Here is a 15,465-nt window from a genome sequence, read left to right as displayed (position 1 = left end):
AGAATGGAAACAGTGCTCTGTCTATCGCCAGGAGGTTGGGCTACATCTCCGTGGTGGACACGCTCAAGGTGGTCACAGAGGAGACACTGACCACGCAGGTACATTGTCCCATTTTGCTTAATTGGTCCAAAAATTATTTATTTACTACCATTCATACAACTAAACAAAAACTTTTTTGGGGGGGTGAAATACCATATGCTTTTTCAAATGTAAACCCCCCCCCCCAAAAAGGCACAACTATGCAGGAGCTAATTTTCTCTCTGTCTTTGCATGTTTTTGCTGGTCCATGTGTAGGAGTTGATAATTGACTATTTTGTTTAGATAAGAGCAGGAAGCACACGGTCAGGGAGTGCATACGTTCATCTTGCATATGCCCAGCTTGACGCCGGGAATATGTTGTCGTTTGTGCAGACGGTCACAGAGAAGCATAAGATGAACGTTCCGGAGACCATGAACGAGGTGCTGGACATGTCGGACGATGACGGTAAGACATCTGTGTTTTTTTATTTTTTATTTAAAGCTTAATCCCAGTCAGTTTTTCTTTTTGTGTCATTCAACTTGAGCTCTTTCTTTAGATTTTACGCCATATTTTGTCCATGAATTGTTTCCTTGACTTCCATTTCCATATTTCTTCTTTAACGCTTGCCTTCATCCCCATCACACAGCCTGTAAGGCCAATGCTCCCGAATTGATCACAGAGGACTATATGTCCGATGGTGATGAAGGTACTTGTCATCTTCTTCATCCTTTTTATTGCTTTTTATATGATCTGTTATCCTCATCGTCCATTTTTTCTTACATTTCCAATTCTACCTACTTTTTATTGGCTCATTTAAATGGAATTTATTTTGGAGAAGTGGCATTTGAATTATTTATATACGGTATGTGCTTTGAATTATGGAGGGTCCAAAACTAAAATTAATTCTCTAACTTGTAATCTTAAAATAATCGATTAAAATCAAATAATCCCCCAGTTGTTGATGTTGGGTCGTGAATGAAATTTGCTGCTCAGTTTTTTTGTTCAAATCATCTTTGAAGGGTCAGAAAAGTCGCTAGATTATTAAGTAGCCCTTGCTTGGTCGCAACACCCTAGCGCCGACCCTGGTTGTCACGGTAACCAGCGATTCCAAACTAGAGTGTGACAAGTGGATATTAAATGTGCTATATTTCTTTCTCTTGTGTGTATAATGTCGGAAAAAATGTCAGCAAGCTTTTATTAAGATGCCTGGGAACCGTTTGAAAAATTTGCATCAAATGTCTCCTTTTAAGAGGGTTTACTCTCATATTTGACAGTGTTTCTATTATCTTTGCCGTTCAGTCGCACCCCTGCTCTCCGGGGGGGGGGGGGTAGCAAAATGTAGCGAGTCAGCCTTTTCTCTCTGTTGCCATGGATACGGTCTGCCCGGGGTGTTTGCACGGAGTGGGTGCCCGCGTTTGCTCACACACTCACTTGATCTATTGTCAGTGTCACTTTACACAATCGGGCCAAAGCAAACATGGCTGTTTCGTCTGCGTCCCCAAAAGTGTGACGTTGCGAATAAAAAAGATCAACTAGGGATCGAACAGAAACTTCCCTGCAGCAATTTTTATTTATTTTTTTATCAGAGTGAAACCGTCCGTTGGCTGGCTCTTATCTCCGTTTAATTAGGCGACGTTCCGCCAAATGACAAAACCGAGCTTAAGACGGTGTGTTTGTGCTTTTGTCCAAACAGAGATGGATTGTGGAAATATCTGCATCAGCTATTCGTGTAAGTCATAAAACTAAAAACGCCGGGTTTTTATTGCAAGCACTAACCTCAAATAACCACAATGTAGTGTGTGTGTGTGTGTGTGTGAGCGCTTTTTCATGTCTAAATTTGGCTGGTGTGTAACTTGACTGTTTGCACGCACACACTCACGCAAGCTTACATAGTGGTAGTAAATAACACACACGCACACACACACGCTCACAAAGTGTTGCACTTCTAATTCAGGACGTCCAGCGCCCTCCTTATGTAAACTGTTGGTGTCGGCCTGCCATCAATTTTTTTTATAGATTTACACAGTCACAGACAAAGAAACCATAATATTTAATTTAAAATATAACATGTCACATCTTTTTTTTTTTTTTTTTTTTACGTGCAATGACATCACTTGAAGTGTCTTAACATTTATTATAAACGCATATTTTACTTAGAACTGTGCTTAGTTCATTTAAAAGAATGAATTGACCTGCACATTTTCAAATCATTTCATTAGGGACTTTGATACCACTTTTTTCAAACCAATACCAAGTACCGATATTACTATTATGAGTACTTTTGATACATAAAATTGCCCCAAAAAAACAATGACAGATCATTTTAAAGACAGCTCTGTCCCAAATTCCCAGTATAGCATTATCCTTGAAATTGTGTGAATTTAATGGCAATTTTTTTTTCTATTCTACTTTTTTATCTTCCAATTTCGACAAAAGGGTATCTGATATTGATATCGGTCGCCGTCGAGAATATCGTCATCTTGAAAAAAGGTTATTGTTACTGTTATTGGCCCGATGGTATCGGTACTCGCCCATCCCTAATTTTCAGAATTATTCCACAAATTTGAACAGACTAGAGACATGCATTTTCTTTACATTTTGGTTTTTGGTTTTGTTTTCAGAATCAGCTACTGGATACTGTGACATAGTAAATTATTATGTACACAAAAACATTGTACATTACTTGAAAAAAAAGATTTCTTTCTTTTCCTCTTTTATTTTAGTTTTTTTTTTTAACCCTTTTAATTAAGGGTGTCAAAATTTGTGCGTTAATTTAAAGTTCCTGTAATGCCACCAATTTTTTTAACACACAATTAATGACCGCCCCTTACTTGGAAAGGCTGTTCTGGGGGAATTTCAGTCACAACACAGCAGACTCGTCCACGTCTTAAAATTTAGCAGTAATAAATGTAATAATAATGCACACATTTGTGAAGACTGAGGTCAAGATGTATTTTAAGATTTAAAAAATGTGCAGAATTTAGTTATTTCATGTTTAAAGACTAGATAGCTCTTAATATGAAAAATGACAATGAAATGAAAAAAGTTGTCACCAATGTCTTTCAAATGCAATTGTGCCATCTAGTGGCAGACAACACAAATCAATATCACACTTGGTTTTTACAGTACAGTACATCTTTTAACTCAATTTTATGAATTATTGTGAAATTACTGTATCAATGACTAAAAGATGCAGCCATATTTCTATTAGTTGAACATTTTTTCCACTTATGTTTTAAAAAATATTGTACACTTAGAACAGCTATAAAATTTGCGATTAATCGTGATTTAAATATTGAAGTTATGCGATTAATTGCGATCAAACATTTTAAACCCCCAACACCCCTAATATTAATATTGTTCTTATTTTGAGTAGATACCTAAAAATGTGTTTGGCAAGTGCCCGTGTGTATATAAATACAACTTAATTTATTTAGTTAGTTACAGGCAGACGCTCGCTTAATCAAGTTAGACAACTTTAGTGTGAGTCACACCCAGCTGGCTATTTGTGTCCTACACACGCACACACACACATACACACAGAGTGGATTATCGAGGAGCAGGGGCGGGTAGGCGGGAGAAAGCGGATCTGTTTTGCGTGATCGAGAGACACAGAGAGAGACCGTTTAAAAAAATAAAATAAAAAAAAGTTGGGGGGGGGGGGGGGGGTTAGCGCTGAATGAAGTGCTTCCGAGGCAGAGGTGAGTCACGGTAGGTCCCAAAAAGAAAAGGCTTGGAATGTCACCAGATGGGGTCTGTGAAAGTTTAGGGAGGGGGTAGGGTGACAGGGAATGGCGGGGAAGGGAGAAGGGGGGTGCTGGAATGCCGTCCCCCCCCCCCCCCCCCCCCTCTTTCATTCTCTTTTGCCGGCTTGTGTGCACTTGCTGCCTTCTCCACTTTCTGAGCTCATCAGTACGAGCTTGCACAGCAACAAGTACACGTCTAACGGTCGCTCTGTTTTTTGTTTTCTTTTATCTAATATGCCTTGACTGATGTTTGCTGTTTGGTTGCCGTGACGATGTGGACTTCTTTAGGTCTTGAGCTCGTGCTTCTTTTATGAGTCATTCCCGGTAACATCCCCGCGAAAACAATGTCCTCATCTCCTATGTTTTGTTTTTTGGGACGGCAGGTGACGACGCCATGACAGGGAACACGGACAAATACCTGGCGCCCCAGGACCTACGAGAGCTCGGCGACGACTCGCTGCCACAGGAGGGTTACATGGGCTTCAGCGTGGGCGCGCGTTCGCAGAGGTGAGAGACCGCCGGCTGAGACACTTCATTAGGTACACACGTGAGGGTCTAAGAGCGCAGACCTCTGCCAAGGCTTTAACTTTTGTCTCATGGAAATCCACTAGCTTAGCTTAATGCTAGCATATAATGTGAAATGCCATACACATGCTAATGGGAAGTAGCTTAGATGTCACGGTTATACTCACAGGCTTATACTGTAATCACCAAACCATATCATTTTCTGTTACAAATGTCTGCTAGCCTAATGCTAATCTTCAATGTAAAATGCCACAAACAGGCTAATGTAAAGTAGCATAGATTTAAACTGAAAAACAATTTCTACTTCAACACACAGAGGAGCAAAAGCTACAAACAGAGCAAATTACTGTAGCTTTAAGTAGCTGGGGACCTTCTCTGCTTCTTCTTCGTGCTGTCAATTACGTTGCATCTCTTCACATCGACGGCACAAAACTTGGTACTACACATATTTACGGTTACATTTGGGCTTGTTTGTTTGCTGTAGAAAAAATGCCACTGTCCCAGTTTCCATCACAACAACCTTTTTTTTTATTTAATTAATTATATAGGTCAAAGTTTGCGTTTTTAATAGTACTTAAAATGTAAAACATAGACTAAAATATGACATTTTGTCTCATAGATTCAGAAGACAGTTAAAAAAAAAAAATCAATTATAACTTGTAGGGATCATACAGAAATTCTATCATGTCCATCTTAATCGATTTTATTGATTGATTCAAATGTATTTCTCTGGAGTCAGCTTGATACCATCCAAAAGTAAATGACAAGTCGCTCGATTCAACCGCGGATCCACTGAGCAGATTTCAAAGCTCAAATGTACTTCTGTTCAAAAAAATATTAACACTTATGCAACATTGAATGGACGGGTGGGAGGGGTCGCTGGAATGGTGCGTCACCGAATGTCTGAAGAATGACACACTTTTTTGCCTGGCCTCAGGAAATTAAAAGCATGTTCCATTACATGGCCCTTAGCACATGTAACACAAATTGGGCTAAGCGTTGCCAAACAGTTGGAAGATGTGTGATTGCATTGATTCATTTGCAAAAAAAAAAAAAAAAAAGGCCCTCAGGTCATGCTTTTGCCCACCAGCAATTGGAAATGTCCCACTTCCTGAATGCAGCACGAGCGTGTGCATGTGTGACCTCATCCTGATCCATCCTGCTTTGTGGCTCATGATTTTGTGTTCTCTCCTTCATGTGCGCTCGATGTGTGTTATAGTCCCAAAGTCAGGTAAGGCTGACGGCATGCTGCTGAGGCCCCCCCCCCCCCCCCCCAAAAAACCTCCATAAACTCCTCTGCAAAACCTCCTTCGTTCTAACCCCGTCAAGATAGATGTAGTCTAACTTCCTGGTGCACCTTTGATTGGCTAACTTGATGATTTGTATCCGTGTTGTTGTGTATGCCATCTTCATGTGTTTTGTTGGTGGTGGTGGTGTTGTGATTTTTTTTTTTGTCGAGCTTCCGGGGACCCGAACCTATTTCGCGCCAAGTCAGGAACTTACTAGACATTCTGCAATTGACTTGCTTTATACAATATATTTATTGTTTATTGAATTAGAATTTCATTAACAGTAAGGGGTATTGAGCTTTGGGGGGGGGGGGGGGATTTCAGGATGAACCTAAAATGCACTCGAACCTTTTGGCTATGTTTATAATACGTTCCCGGCAGCCAAGTTTGCCTGAGATTTAGCGCGCTGTGGGATTTTGGCCATTTCTTTCTCCGTATTCAAATTTTGCTTTGATGCATGTTTGTCGGCCTGGAGTGGGTATCAGTTTGGGTGGGCGGGGGTCAAATGAAGTTTAGAGAAGGTCAAATTAAGTTCACTTGTAACTGTTATGGTACATTTTAGATTCATCCTTTAATCCGAAAGCTATACATCCCTATTTTTCTTTAACTAATCTATGTACAATATATAGGAAAGGATCACACAATTATGTCTTTTTAATTAATTTATAGTTTTTTTTATTTAATTTTTTTACCTAATGAATTGTTTGGCAGTCACATACATTTTTAGTGCCCCAAAAAAATTTGGGTGTGAAAGTGTACGTCACAGTTGGATGGAATTGGTTGACTCCCGTTCACGTTGCCACGGCGACAACGGCGGCCGCAGCAGCTGCGGTTTTGCCGAGTCATCGTTTGGCTTGTGGAGAGAAAAGTGTCATCGCTACGATATATTCACACGTATGATGTGACGTCCCTCATCTGCTTCTCTTTCATACACTGCATCACTTCATTCAAGTGCTGCTCTAAACTGGTTTTTTGGGGGGGGGTCTTTGGAGAGATCCACAACCAACCGAAAATGTCTCAATGTTTTTTTATTCAAATAGTGTGTGGCTTTTGTTAGAAGGTTCTCTCGGTGAATTTAGGTGTTGGAAAGTAGTTAAAAATCAGACAAATGTGTTTTATGGTGGTTCTGGTTCCTGGAAGCTGCATGCATTTAATGTGATTTCCCCCCCACCCTCCCCCTCCTCTTTTTTTCTGTTCACATCCCCCTCCCCATATATATACCATGGTCCCCTCCCTTCCTACTCACCTGCCCCTCCCACCCCTCCCCTCCCTTCCCTCGTCATTACGGCTGTTGTCTTGGTAACCCGTGAACCTGCGCACCGCTCCAACCCCGCGCCCAAGCCTGCGTTCCTTCAGTTCCGACAGGTCCAACACGCTCAACCGCAGCTCCTTCACCAGGGACAGCATGATGATCGAAGAGATGTTGGCGCCCGGCAGGGACATGGTACGTACTTTTGCCACTTTGGTGACATTCATTGGAGGGTCGGGCCAAAAGCAACTGATCCCGATATCATCGCAATTTACGCGAAAGAAGAAATGAGATGAACGATATACGCCAGTGAGCATTTTTGCTAACAAAACAAGGACTAACTGGCTGTCTGCTCCCACGCTGCCGCAGATGCTCTGTAAGGAAAAGTCTTTCACTGTAGAACACAACAAGGTAGATGTCCCTGAATGGCGACTCACTTTATTCTTGTCTAGTCGCCTTTGTTGCTTTCGTTTTGTTTTTGTTTCCATCATAGATTGTCACCCGAGAAGCGAGATGCATTACAAGACTTAGCGATGCCATTTTATTCATTTTTATGTTAAACGCATGATTTTTGCTACTTTGGTATCATTTTGATACTTTCTTGGATGTAACTTTACCGTGTGGTCTGGGCAGCACTTGGCGGTGGCTAAAGACTGCGACAACGACTCGCTGAGGAGGTACAGCTGGACGCCGGACGGCATGGACAACGTCAACCTTGTCTCCTCGCCAATCCACTCCGGGTAAGTCAAGCGATACACTTTCCTCACATCCAATGACATGGAATGGATGCTAAAAAATGAAACCATACAATTTTTATTTTTATGAGTTTTTTTTTTTTTTGTGTGTGTTAAGTTTATCCATTCATGTTTGCTTATTAGGGGTGTAAGGGTACGCTAAAAATAATAGTTCAGTGTGCACAGGTTAAGTGATATTTAAAATGAAACAAAAATGGCAAATTTTGAATAAAATGTAACAAAGTATAACAAATTAAATATTTTCTTAAGACAAAAAGTGTGACGTTAATGGTTTGTCTTCTTTTTAGGAAAGCACAACGTGAGTAGATTGTTGTTGTTTTTTTCGAAAAGTGTAAAATGAACTTTGAAATTTGGGACAGTGCTACTTGAGTAGTTTGTCTTCTTTTTAGGAGAGTGCAACGTCATTAGTTTCTTATTTTTGGAAATAGTGCAACTTTAGCAGCTTGGCTTCTTTTTAGGAAACAACAACAAATGTATCTTTTTATTAAAAGAGCAACATCAGCAGTTTGTATTATTGCTAGAAAAACAGCAACTTCATTAGTTTGTGTTCTTTTTAGAGAACTTCAACATCAATAGTTTGTCTTCTTTTTAGGAAACTTCAACAAATGTATCTTATTTATTTATATTTTTTTTATAAATGTGCATCAACAGTTTGTCTTATTTTTAGAAAACAGCAACTAGAGCAGTTTGTGTTCTTTTTAGAGAACTTCAACATCAATAGTTTGTCTTCTTTTTAGGAAACAACAACAAATGTATCTTTATTAAAAGTGCAACATCAGCAGTTTGTATTATTGCTAGAAAACAGCAACTTCATGAGTTTGTGTTCTTTTTAGAGAACTTCAACATCAATAGTTTGTCTTCTTTTTAGGAAACTTCAACAAATGTATCTTCTTTCTTTTTCTTTTTTTTTTATAAAAGTGCATCAACAGTTTGTCCTATTTTTAGAAAACAGCAACTAGAGCAGTTTGTGTTCTTTTTAGAGAACTTCAACATCAATAGTTTTTTTTTCCTTTTAGGAAAGTGCAACATCAGTTGCTTGTCTTCTTTTTATAAACCATCAATAATTTGTCCTTTTTTTTTTAAGAAAAGTGCATCATCAGTAGTTTGTCTTTTTGGGCAGTGCCCACCAATAGTTTTTTTTTCTGTTTAAGAAAGTGCAACCTCACCAGTCTGTCTTCTTTATCATAAAGTGCAACACCAATAGTAAATTTAGTTGTGTGACAGAGCTCTGTTGTCGTCCATCCCGCAGTTTTTCCTCCCCGCTCCCGCAGTACGACAGCAGGTGACGACTGACTGGCTGTGATTGATTGATTGATGGATTGATTTGTTCCCGTTGTTGTCGGCCGCCGCCACGCGACCCGGATTGTGTCGTTTCCGCTCACGCACTCTCACTCACCCCCCCCTCCTCCCTTTGTCCACTCACAGCAGTTTGTTCTCCTCTTACATCGAATGCGTCCTTCCAGACTTGTGTTGAGTTTTTGTGATCATGTGTTTGAAGGGCAGATCCCAGTGGGTTGCTGTGCTCTTTGTGACCACGTTAATAACACATTAGTAACACTTTAATAACACCTTACTGTACATACTTGGTGTGTTTTTGCCACTAATAACACCTTCGGACACAACTTGGCTATTGTGTGTGTGTGTGTGTGACAAAAAAAAAACACTGAGTAGAGGAGAAAAAAATAATTTTGAAAATAATTTGTATTTGGAAGAAATTGGTAAGTATTGGCAGACAAGAGCTACAAAAATGGATGGATTTTGCGCCAAATACACTTGAGTACACTTGCATGCATCACCACAGCGCCCCCTATAGCCCAAACAAACATTAGCCTGTCATGTTGGTGGATCACTGTACACAAACAATCCAAAACGCTCCTCACTTCCTGTTCTATTTCCTCTTCATCGTCCTCCTCTCACCCCTTCTTTTCTTCAGGTTCCTGGTGAGCTTCATGGTGGACGCCCGCGGCGGATCCATGCGGGGCAGCCGCCACAACGGCATGCGCATCATCATCCCACCCAGGAAGTGCACAGCGCCCACGCGCATCACGTGCCGCCTGGTCAAGCGGCACAAGCTGGCTTCGCCGCCTCCCATGGTGGAGGGTGAAGGTCTGGCCAGCCGGCTGGTGGAGGTGGGCCCGGCCGGAGCGCACTTCCTGGGGTGAGACCTCACGATTTTTTTCTTGTTTGGTTTTCGGGCGCTTTGCTAAGCGGCTTTTGTGCATTTTGCTTTGATGACATCTTCTCTCCGCTTCCTGCCCGCCGGCATTTCCAGCCATCTGCGTGTCCATTCAACTGTCTGTCACTTTTAAGACACGCACCTCCTTTTCCCCCTGCACTTGCCCTCAGAAAAAGAAACCAAACAAGTTCATTTCAAGCTGAAGTGCATTTTGGGTATTTTGTGGTTTGTTCATGCTAAAAGTTAAACAGGAAGTCAAGTAAAAAAAAAAAAAAATTAAAAATCTTAACAATAATATTGTAAATGCACCCCCACTAGGCTAAACACGGTATTCTGAATAATATTGTGTTTGTGGGTCGTTTTTATCTCTGGGAGCGGACATTCTGTAATATTAATCAGAATATCATGTTTAGACTAATGGAGGCGTATAGAAGTTATTATTAAGAAAATGTTTTTGACTTAATTTAAGAAAAGCTTTGACCTTTTTATTTAGTGGGGAAAAAAATCTCTTGAAACCCTAATTAAAAATATAACCCAAACTTCAAACCCTGACTTGAAACTCTAATTTTGAAACCCTAACCCTTGCTTGAAACCCCAATTTGAAACCATAACCCTGACTTAAAACCCCAATTTTGAAACCCCAACCCTTGCTTGAAACCCTAATTTGAAACCATAAACCTGGCTTGAAACTATAATTTAAAATCTAAACTCAGAATCTTAAACCAAACTTCTTGAAACCCTACTTTGAAAGCCTGAACGCTGGCTTAAAACCCTAACTTTAAACCCTTATTTGACAACTAGAACTTGCTTTAAACCCTAATGTCAAACCCAACCCTTGCTTGAAACCTTAATTTCAAAAATACAAACCTGGACTAAGTCTATTTTTGAAACCCCAAACAACCCATACTTGAAATCCTAACCTCATATTGAAACCTTTGAAACCCGAAACCAGCGATGAAACACTTATCTGAAACCCTAACCCTTGCTTGAAAACCTACCTCTCTCTTGAACCCTTCCTTTGATATCCTAAACCAAACGTGAAACCTTAAACCTGGCTTTAACCCTATCCCTGTCTTGGAACTCAAATCCGACCTTCTCGTGATGAAAATCCAACGACCAATCCAACATGTAAATAAGATGGGATAGATGATTGACAGTCACAAACCGACATAGCGCCGCCTTCCCGCCATTTTGTCACTTTGGACATCTGCTGGAATTTTGTGCCACCAAAGTGCAAAATCTCCCTCCCGCCAATCAAAGTGACATTTCATTAACGTGTCCGTTCATTGACCTCACACGAATTGTGTTGCGTGTGTGTGTGTGTGTGTCTTGTGTGTGTTTGTGTATGACTCAGTAAGCTACATCTCCCCAGAATGCCACCAGCTCTTAATGAAGGCGAGAGCCTGGTTAGCGCAGTGCTCCAGCTGGGACCCCGAGGAACTAGATTTGTTGGGTAGGAACATGGAAGAAAAAAAAAAAAAAACGTAGCATCCGTAACCCGATAATTCTCCGCTCTTCCCCACACCCGCCACCCCAGTCCCAAACACGGCAGGCCGATGCCTCATGCTGATTGGTGATGATTGTTTCACACATCTGCCTTGAATTTCAGTTCAAACATGACATGATGCTATCAGGTCAGCGTGTAGTTTTGGGAAGAATTCAGTGATGAGGACGGAAGTAAAAAAAAAATACTCACAAAAATGTGCTATACATTCATACCTAATTTGACCTGAAACAAGTTTAGAGAGGGTCAAATTAAGTTCACCTGTAGACGTCATAGCATATTTTAGATTCATCCTAAAAAAAAATCCCCGAAAGCCAACTCTCCCTAACTTTTTGTGAGTATGTACCCTGTATGGACAAAAGTATTGGGTCAGATACCAACTCAGGGACCCCTAGGCGTTATTGTGACCATTTTTTGGCTTTTTGTTGGTTCTGACCAAGCCATTTCAAAATAAAATACTGCCCACGGGTTAAATGCGTCCCAATACTTTTGTCCATATATGCACCTTATAAAATTCTATTACAGGTAAATTCTTCCTAAAACTACATCTTGTAGCTTGGAATCCATGCAGTTACTCTGACTACTTTCATTGCCAGGTCATTGTTGTTTTATTTTGGCAAGGCCTATGACATCACTGGTCTCTATTGGTTTATTTTGGGCTGGACTGCACTTTTTTTGGGCATGTGACTTTTGTTTCAGGGATTGGCTTGATTCTTTGGATGGTTTTTCCATCAACGGACATTGAGCTTCTGATGAATGTAGATAATGTCCACTTCCTGTATAAATACTTTGGATTTGACGAAAGGAAAAAAAAAAAACACATCTGATTGCGATGTGATTGAGACCTCACTCGACACAACTATGACACATGTAAAGTAAATTTCATTTTTGGGGCGATTTTTTATTTTTTTATTTTTTTATTTTTTTTAACCAAAGAGAAGATCAAAGAACCCTGCAGTGGCCACTCTGCTCTTCTGTTTCTCGCCGTGAAGTTGTCGTCTCGTGGTTTCATGCTCGTCTTGTGTTGTGCAACCATGCTTTGCTTCCAAAAAAGTTTCTTCCTCTACACTCCTTTTCTCAGTACAGTTTCAGACGTCCTGAATGTGTCATTGAATGATTGTGAAGCCCCGTTTCTGCCAAGTGGCTTCCATTTTTGGAGTTTTCATTTTGAAAAGATGTGAGGGGGGGGGGGGGGCGTATTCAAATAGCAACGTGGCAAGTGGCCACCAACTTTGTGGAATAAAAAAAACCATGAAAGAAGCACTTCAAACGCCTCTAAAATCCCCCTTGACAAATAAATTCAGGAAAGATTCTCATGAAAAATGTTCCATTGGCGCAATATAAGTCAAGTTTTCTGGGCAAGTGACGCCATTTGAAACGTCACGGCAACTTTGACGCATCGAACCCCTCCGAATTTTAACTGAAACTTGTCAGCCAAGTGGGAGAAGAGTTTTTTGACCAGATTTTTAGTAGGCTCGCAAAAACATACCCCAAAAATGCTTTTTTTTTTGGCCCTCTTCTATTAGGGTACCACTGTGCTTTGTTGTGTCAACAGAACTGTAGTGCTTGGTGGAAACGCGGCTTGGCAGAACAACTGTCCATTCACACCCGCACTCTGTGGTTTTCTAGTCTGTGTTTTATGTCTAGATTGGTAAAGCAAAAAAGTTGATGCTACCTGGTTAAAGAGATAAAAGCTTTTTTTTTTTGAATGCCGCTTGAGTCAATATGTGATTTGTTCCCTAGGCCTGTGATCGTGGAGATCCCCCACTTTGGCTCCATGCGAGGACAAGAACGAGAATTGATCCTCCTGCGAAGCGAGAACGGAGAAACCTGGAAGGAGCATCTGTACGACTGCAAGACCGAGGAGCTCCGTCAGCTCCTCAACGGCATGGATGAAGGTAAAGACCTGATTTTTTTTATTTCAAATTTCTAAATAAAGGTCACGTCATGTCATTTTGTTGATGATGTCATCATAGAACTGGACAGTGCCGAGGAGTTGCAGAGGAAGAGGATCTGCCGCATCATCACCAAAGACTTCCCTCAGTACTTTGCCGTGGTGTCTCGCATCAGGCAGGAAACGCATCAGATGGGACCCGAGGGCGGGACTCTGAGCAGCCGGAGCGTCCTGTTGGTTCAGGCCTCTTTCCCGGAGGGAGCGCTTACCAAAAAGATCAAGGTTGGGCTGCAGGTGAGTAGCAAGAGCAGGCGTGTCAGAGGCAGCCACCTCCAAATTTGACATGCAGAAAAATACCCTGACTTGTTGCTTCTGCCCTCTCAGGCCCAGCCGGTACCCGACGAGACGGTGAAAAATATCCTCGGCAACCGTGCGACTTTCAGCCCCATCGTGACGGTGGAGCCCAGGCGGAGGAAGTTCCACAAGCCTATCACTATGACCATCCCAGTCCCGCCGCTCTCGGGCGAGGGGCTTTCCAACGGCTACAAAGGAGACTGCACCCCTTGCCTCCGACTTCTCTGCAGCATCACAGGTGAACTTGGCACAAATCAGTCACCAAGACTTTCCTGTGGGGTTTTTGGAAGACTGCATAACCATCATTTGGAGAGAGAAAAATACTTATATGAACCCTGATTTTTGTCTCGTAGGTGGAACGTCGCCAGCACAGTGGGAAGACATCACCGGCACAACTCCCCTCACTTTCGTCAACGACTGCGTTTCCTTTACAACCAACGTTTCAGCACGGTGAGGAGCCAGGATTCTTCTCCACCAAGCGTTGCATCTTGCCATGCTTATTGGATGCTTCTGAACAGGTTCTGGCTGGCTGACTGCCACCAAATCCCAGAGACGGTGGGCTTGGCCTCGCAGCTGTACAGGGAGCTGATCTGCGTGCCCTATATGGCTAAGTTCGTGGTGTTCGCCAAGATGAATGACCCGGTGGAGTCCAGGCTGAGGTGCTTCTGTATGACTGACGACAAGGTGGACAAGACCCTGGAGCAGCAGGAGAACTTTGAGGAGGTGGCCAGGAGCAAAGACATTGAGGTGCTTATTCGTGATCAAACATTTCAACCGTTTTAGAGGATCCTTGTACGTTTGGACCGATGGAATTTTTGTCTAAATTTAGTCCTGGGGTAATTAATCAGGGCTAAACACTCTAAAAACAGTTAGGTAACCCAATTATGGATTTAAAAAAATGGACCGACCCACTTTATGGGTCAATTTGACCCAATTTTCAGCTTTTTTTTTTTAATACAAAAATGACCCAATTTTCTGGGTTGTTTTCTACCCCAATTTTTTTTTTGTAAAATTAACCCAAGTAGAAGATCTGACCCAACTCTAAGGGTTGTTACATACAAAATGATCCTTTCATTTATGTATATATATTTTTTGGGTGCAAAAACCCAGAAAGTTGGTTAAAGTTGACCGGACCTGACACAACTTTATTGGAAAATGACCCCCCCTAAAGTTGGGTCAAATTGACCGGACCCAATTTTTGGGAGTTGTTTTCTCCAAAATCACCCAATTTTTTACTCAAATTTGGATCAAATTGACCTAAGTAGATCTGACCCAACTTTTTCTCTTTTTATACAAAATAAACTTTTTGGGGAGAACAAATCAACCCAGGAAGTTGGGTCAAATTGACTGTGGGGGAGGGTCTTCTTTGGGATGCTAAACAGGGGCTTTTCTACCACCCTGGAACTAGGAATGCACCGCGGGAAATGTTCCCAAAACTGGTGCAATTACTTTTGCGTCATCAGCCTGAGTCATAATTCTGGAGACCTCAGGTTTGGGACTGAAACACTTTATGTTCCAGAGACTAATGTACCAAAAACTAATCATTTAGGTCACAGGGTGTCAGTCCTGAATGTTTTTGAGGTTTCTCTACTCCAATACACCCGATTCAATGATCAGGATCATTATCAGAGCTTGCTGATGAGCTTAAATATGAATCAGCTGTGTTGAATGTGGGAAACCTCGAAAACATGCAGGACTCAGGACCTCGAGGACTGGATATTGACATCACTGATTTGGGTGCTCATACCTGATTGAACCTTTTGGTTTCAGTAATTACAAATGCTAAGGCATGTCAGTTCCTAGAGTTTAGGAGGAAATGTGGCTTTAGAAGGTCATAGACTTGGTATTCAGGGTCCAGGCCGTTATTAACTCAAAATGGACGTCTATAGCCGCCAATGGCAATGAAGGTGTTTGGCATACACAGTATTTAAATTGTTGTACTGTAAATGTTGTT

General features: G+C 41.4%; 1 protein-coding gene across 50 annotated transcripts in view; it reads left to right on the top strand.

Annotated features, from left to right (window-relative positions):
* LOC144037977 (ankyrin-3-like) overlaps positions 1–15,465 on the top strand; it is an 88,964-nt gene that overhangs the window by 45,006 nt on the left and 28,493 nt on the right. For 17 of the 50 annotated variants that reach the window (XM_077549921.1, XM_077549942.1, XM_077549944.1 and 14 more), the window contains 16 exons: positions 3–98; positions 412–484; positions 666–725; positions 1,713–1,748; positions 4,149–4,272; positions 6,921–7,023; positions 7,198–7,239; positions 7,462–7,568; positions 8,833–8,865; positions 9,517–9,741; positions 11,114–11,212; positions 13,007–13,161; positions 13,240–13,451; positions 13,542–13,749; positions 13,865–13,961; positions 14,030–14,258. In XM_077549921.1, the coding sequence (XP_077406047.1) occupies positions 3–98; positions 412–484; positions 666–725; positions 1,713–1,748; positions 4,149–4,272; positions 6,921–7,023; positions 7,198–7,239; positions 7,462–7,568; positions 8,833–8,865; positions 9,517–9,741; positions 11,114–11,212; positions 13,007–13,161; positions 13,240–13,451; positions 13,542–13,749; positions 13,865–13,961; positions 14,030–14,258 (1,899 nt within the window). Of the gene's footprint in view, positions 1–2; positions 99–411; positions 485–665; positions 726–1,712; positions 1,749–4,148; positions 4,273–5,509; positions 5,522–6,920; positions 7,024–7,197; positions 7,240–7,461; positions 7,569–8,832; positions 8,866–9,516; positions 9,742–11,113; positions 11,213–13,006; positions 13,162–13,239; positions 13,452–13,541; positions 13,750–13,864; positions 13,962–14,029; positions 14,259–15,465 lie in introns of all 50 variants that reach the window. The other 33 variants (XM_077549939.1, XM_077549938.1, XM_077549959.1 and 30 more) reach the window with 20 other exon arrangements.

Source organism: Vanacampus margaritifer, chromosome 18, assembly GCF_051991255.1.
Source record: "Vanacampus margaritifer isolate UIUO_Vmar chromosome 18, RoL_Vmar_1.0, whole genome shotgun sequence".
Classification (NCBI taxonomy): Eukaryota; Metazoa; Chordata; class Actinopteri; order Syngnathiformes; family Syngnathidae; genus Vanacampus; species Vanacampus margaritifer.
The sequence above is the reverse complement of the archived record's forward strand: the minus strand, read 5'-3'. Positions and strand labels throughout refer to the sequence as shown.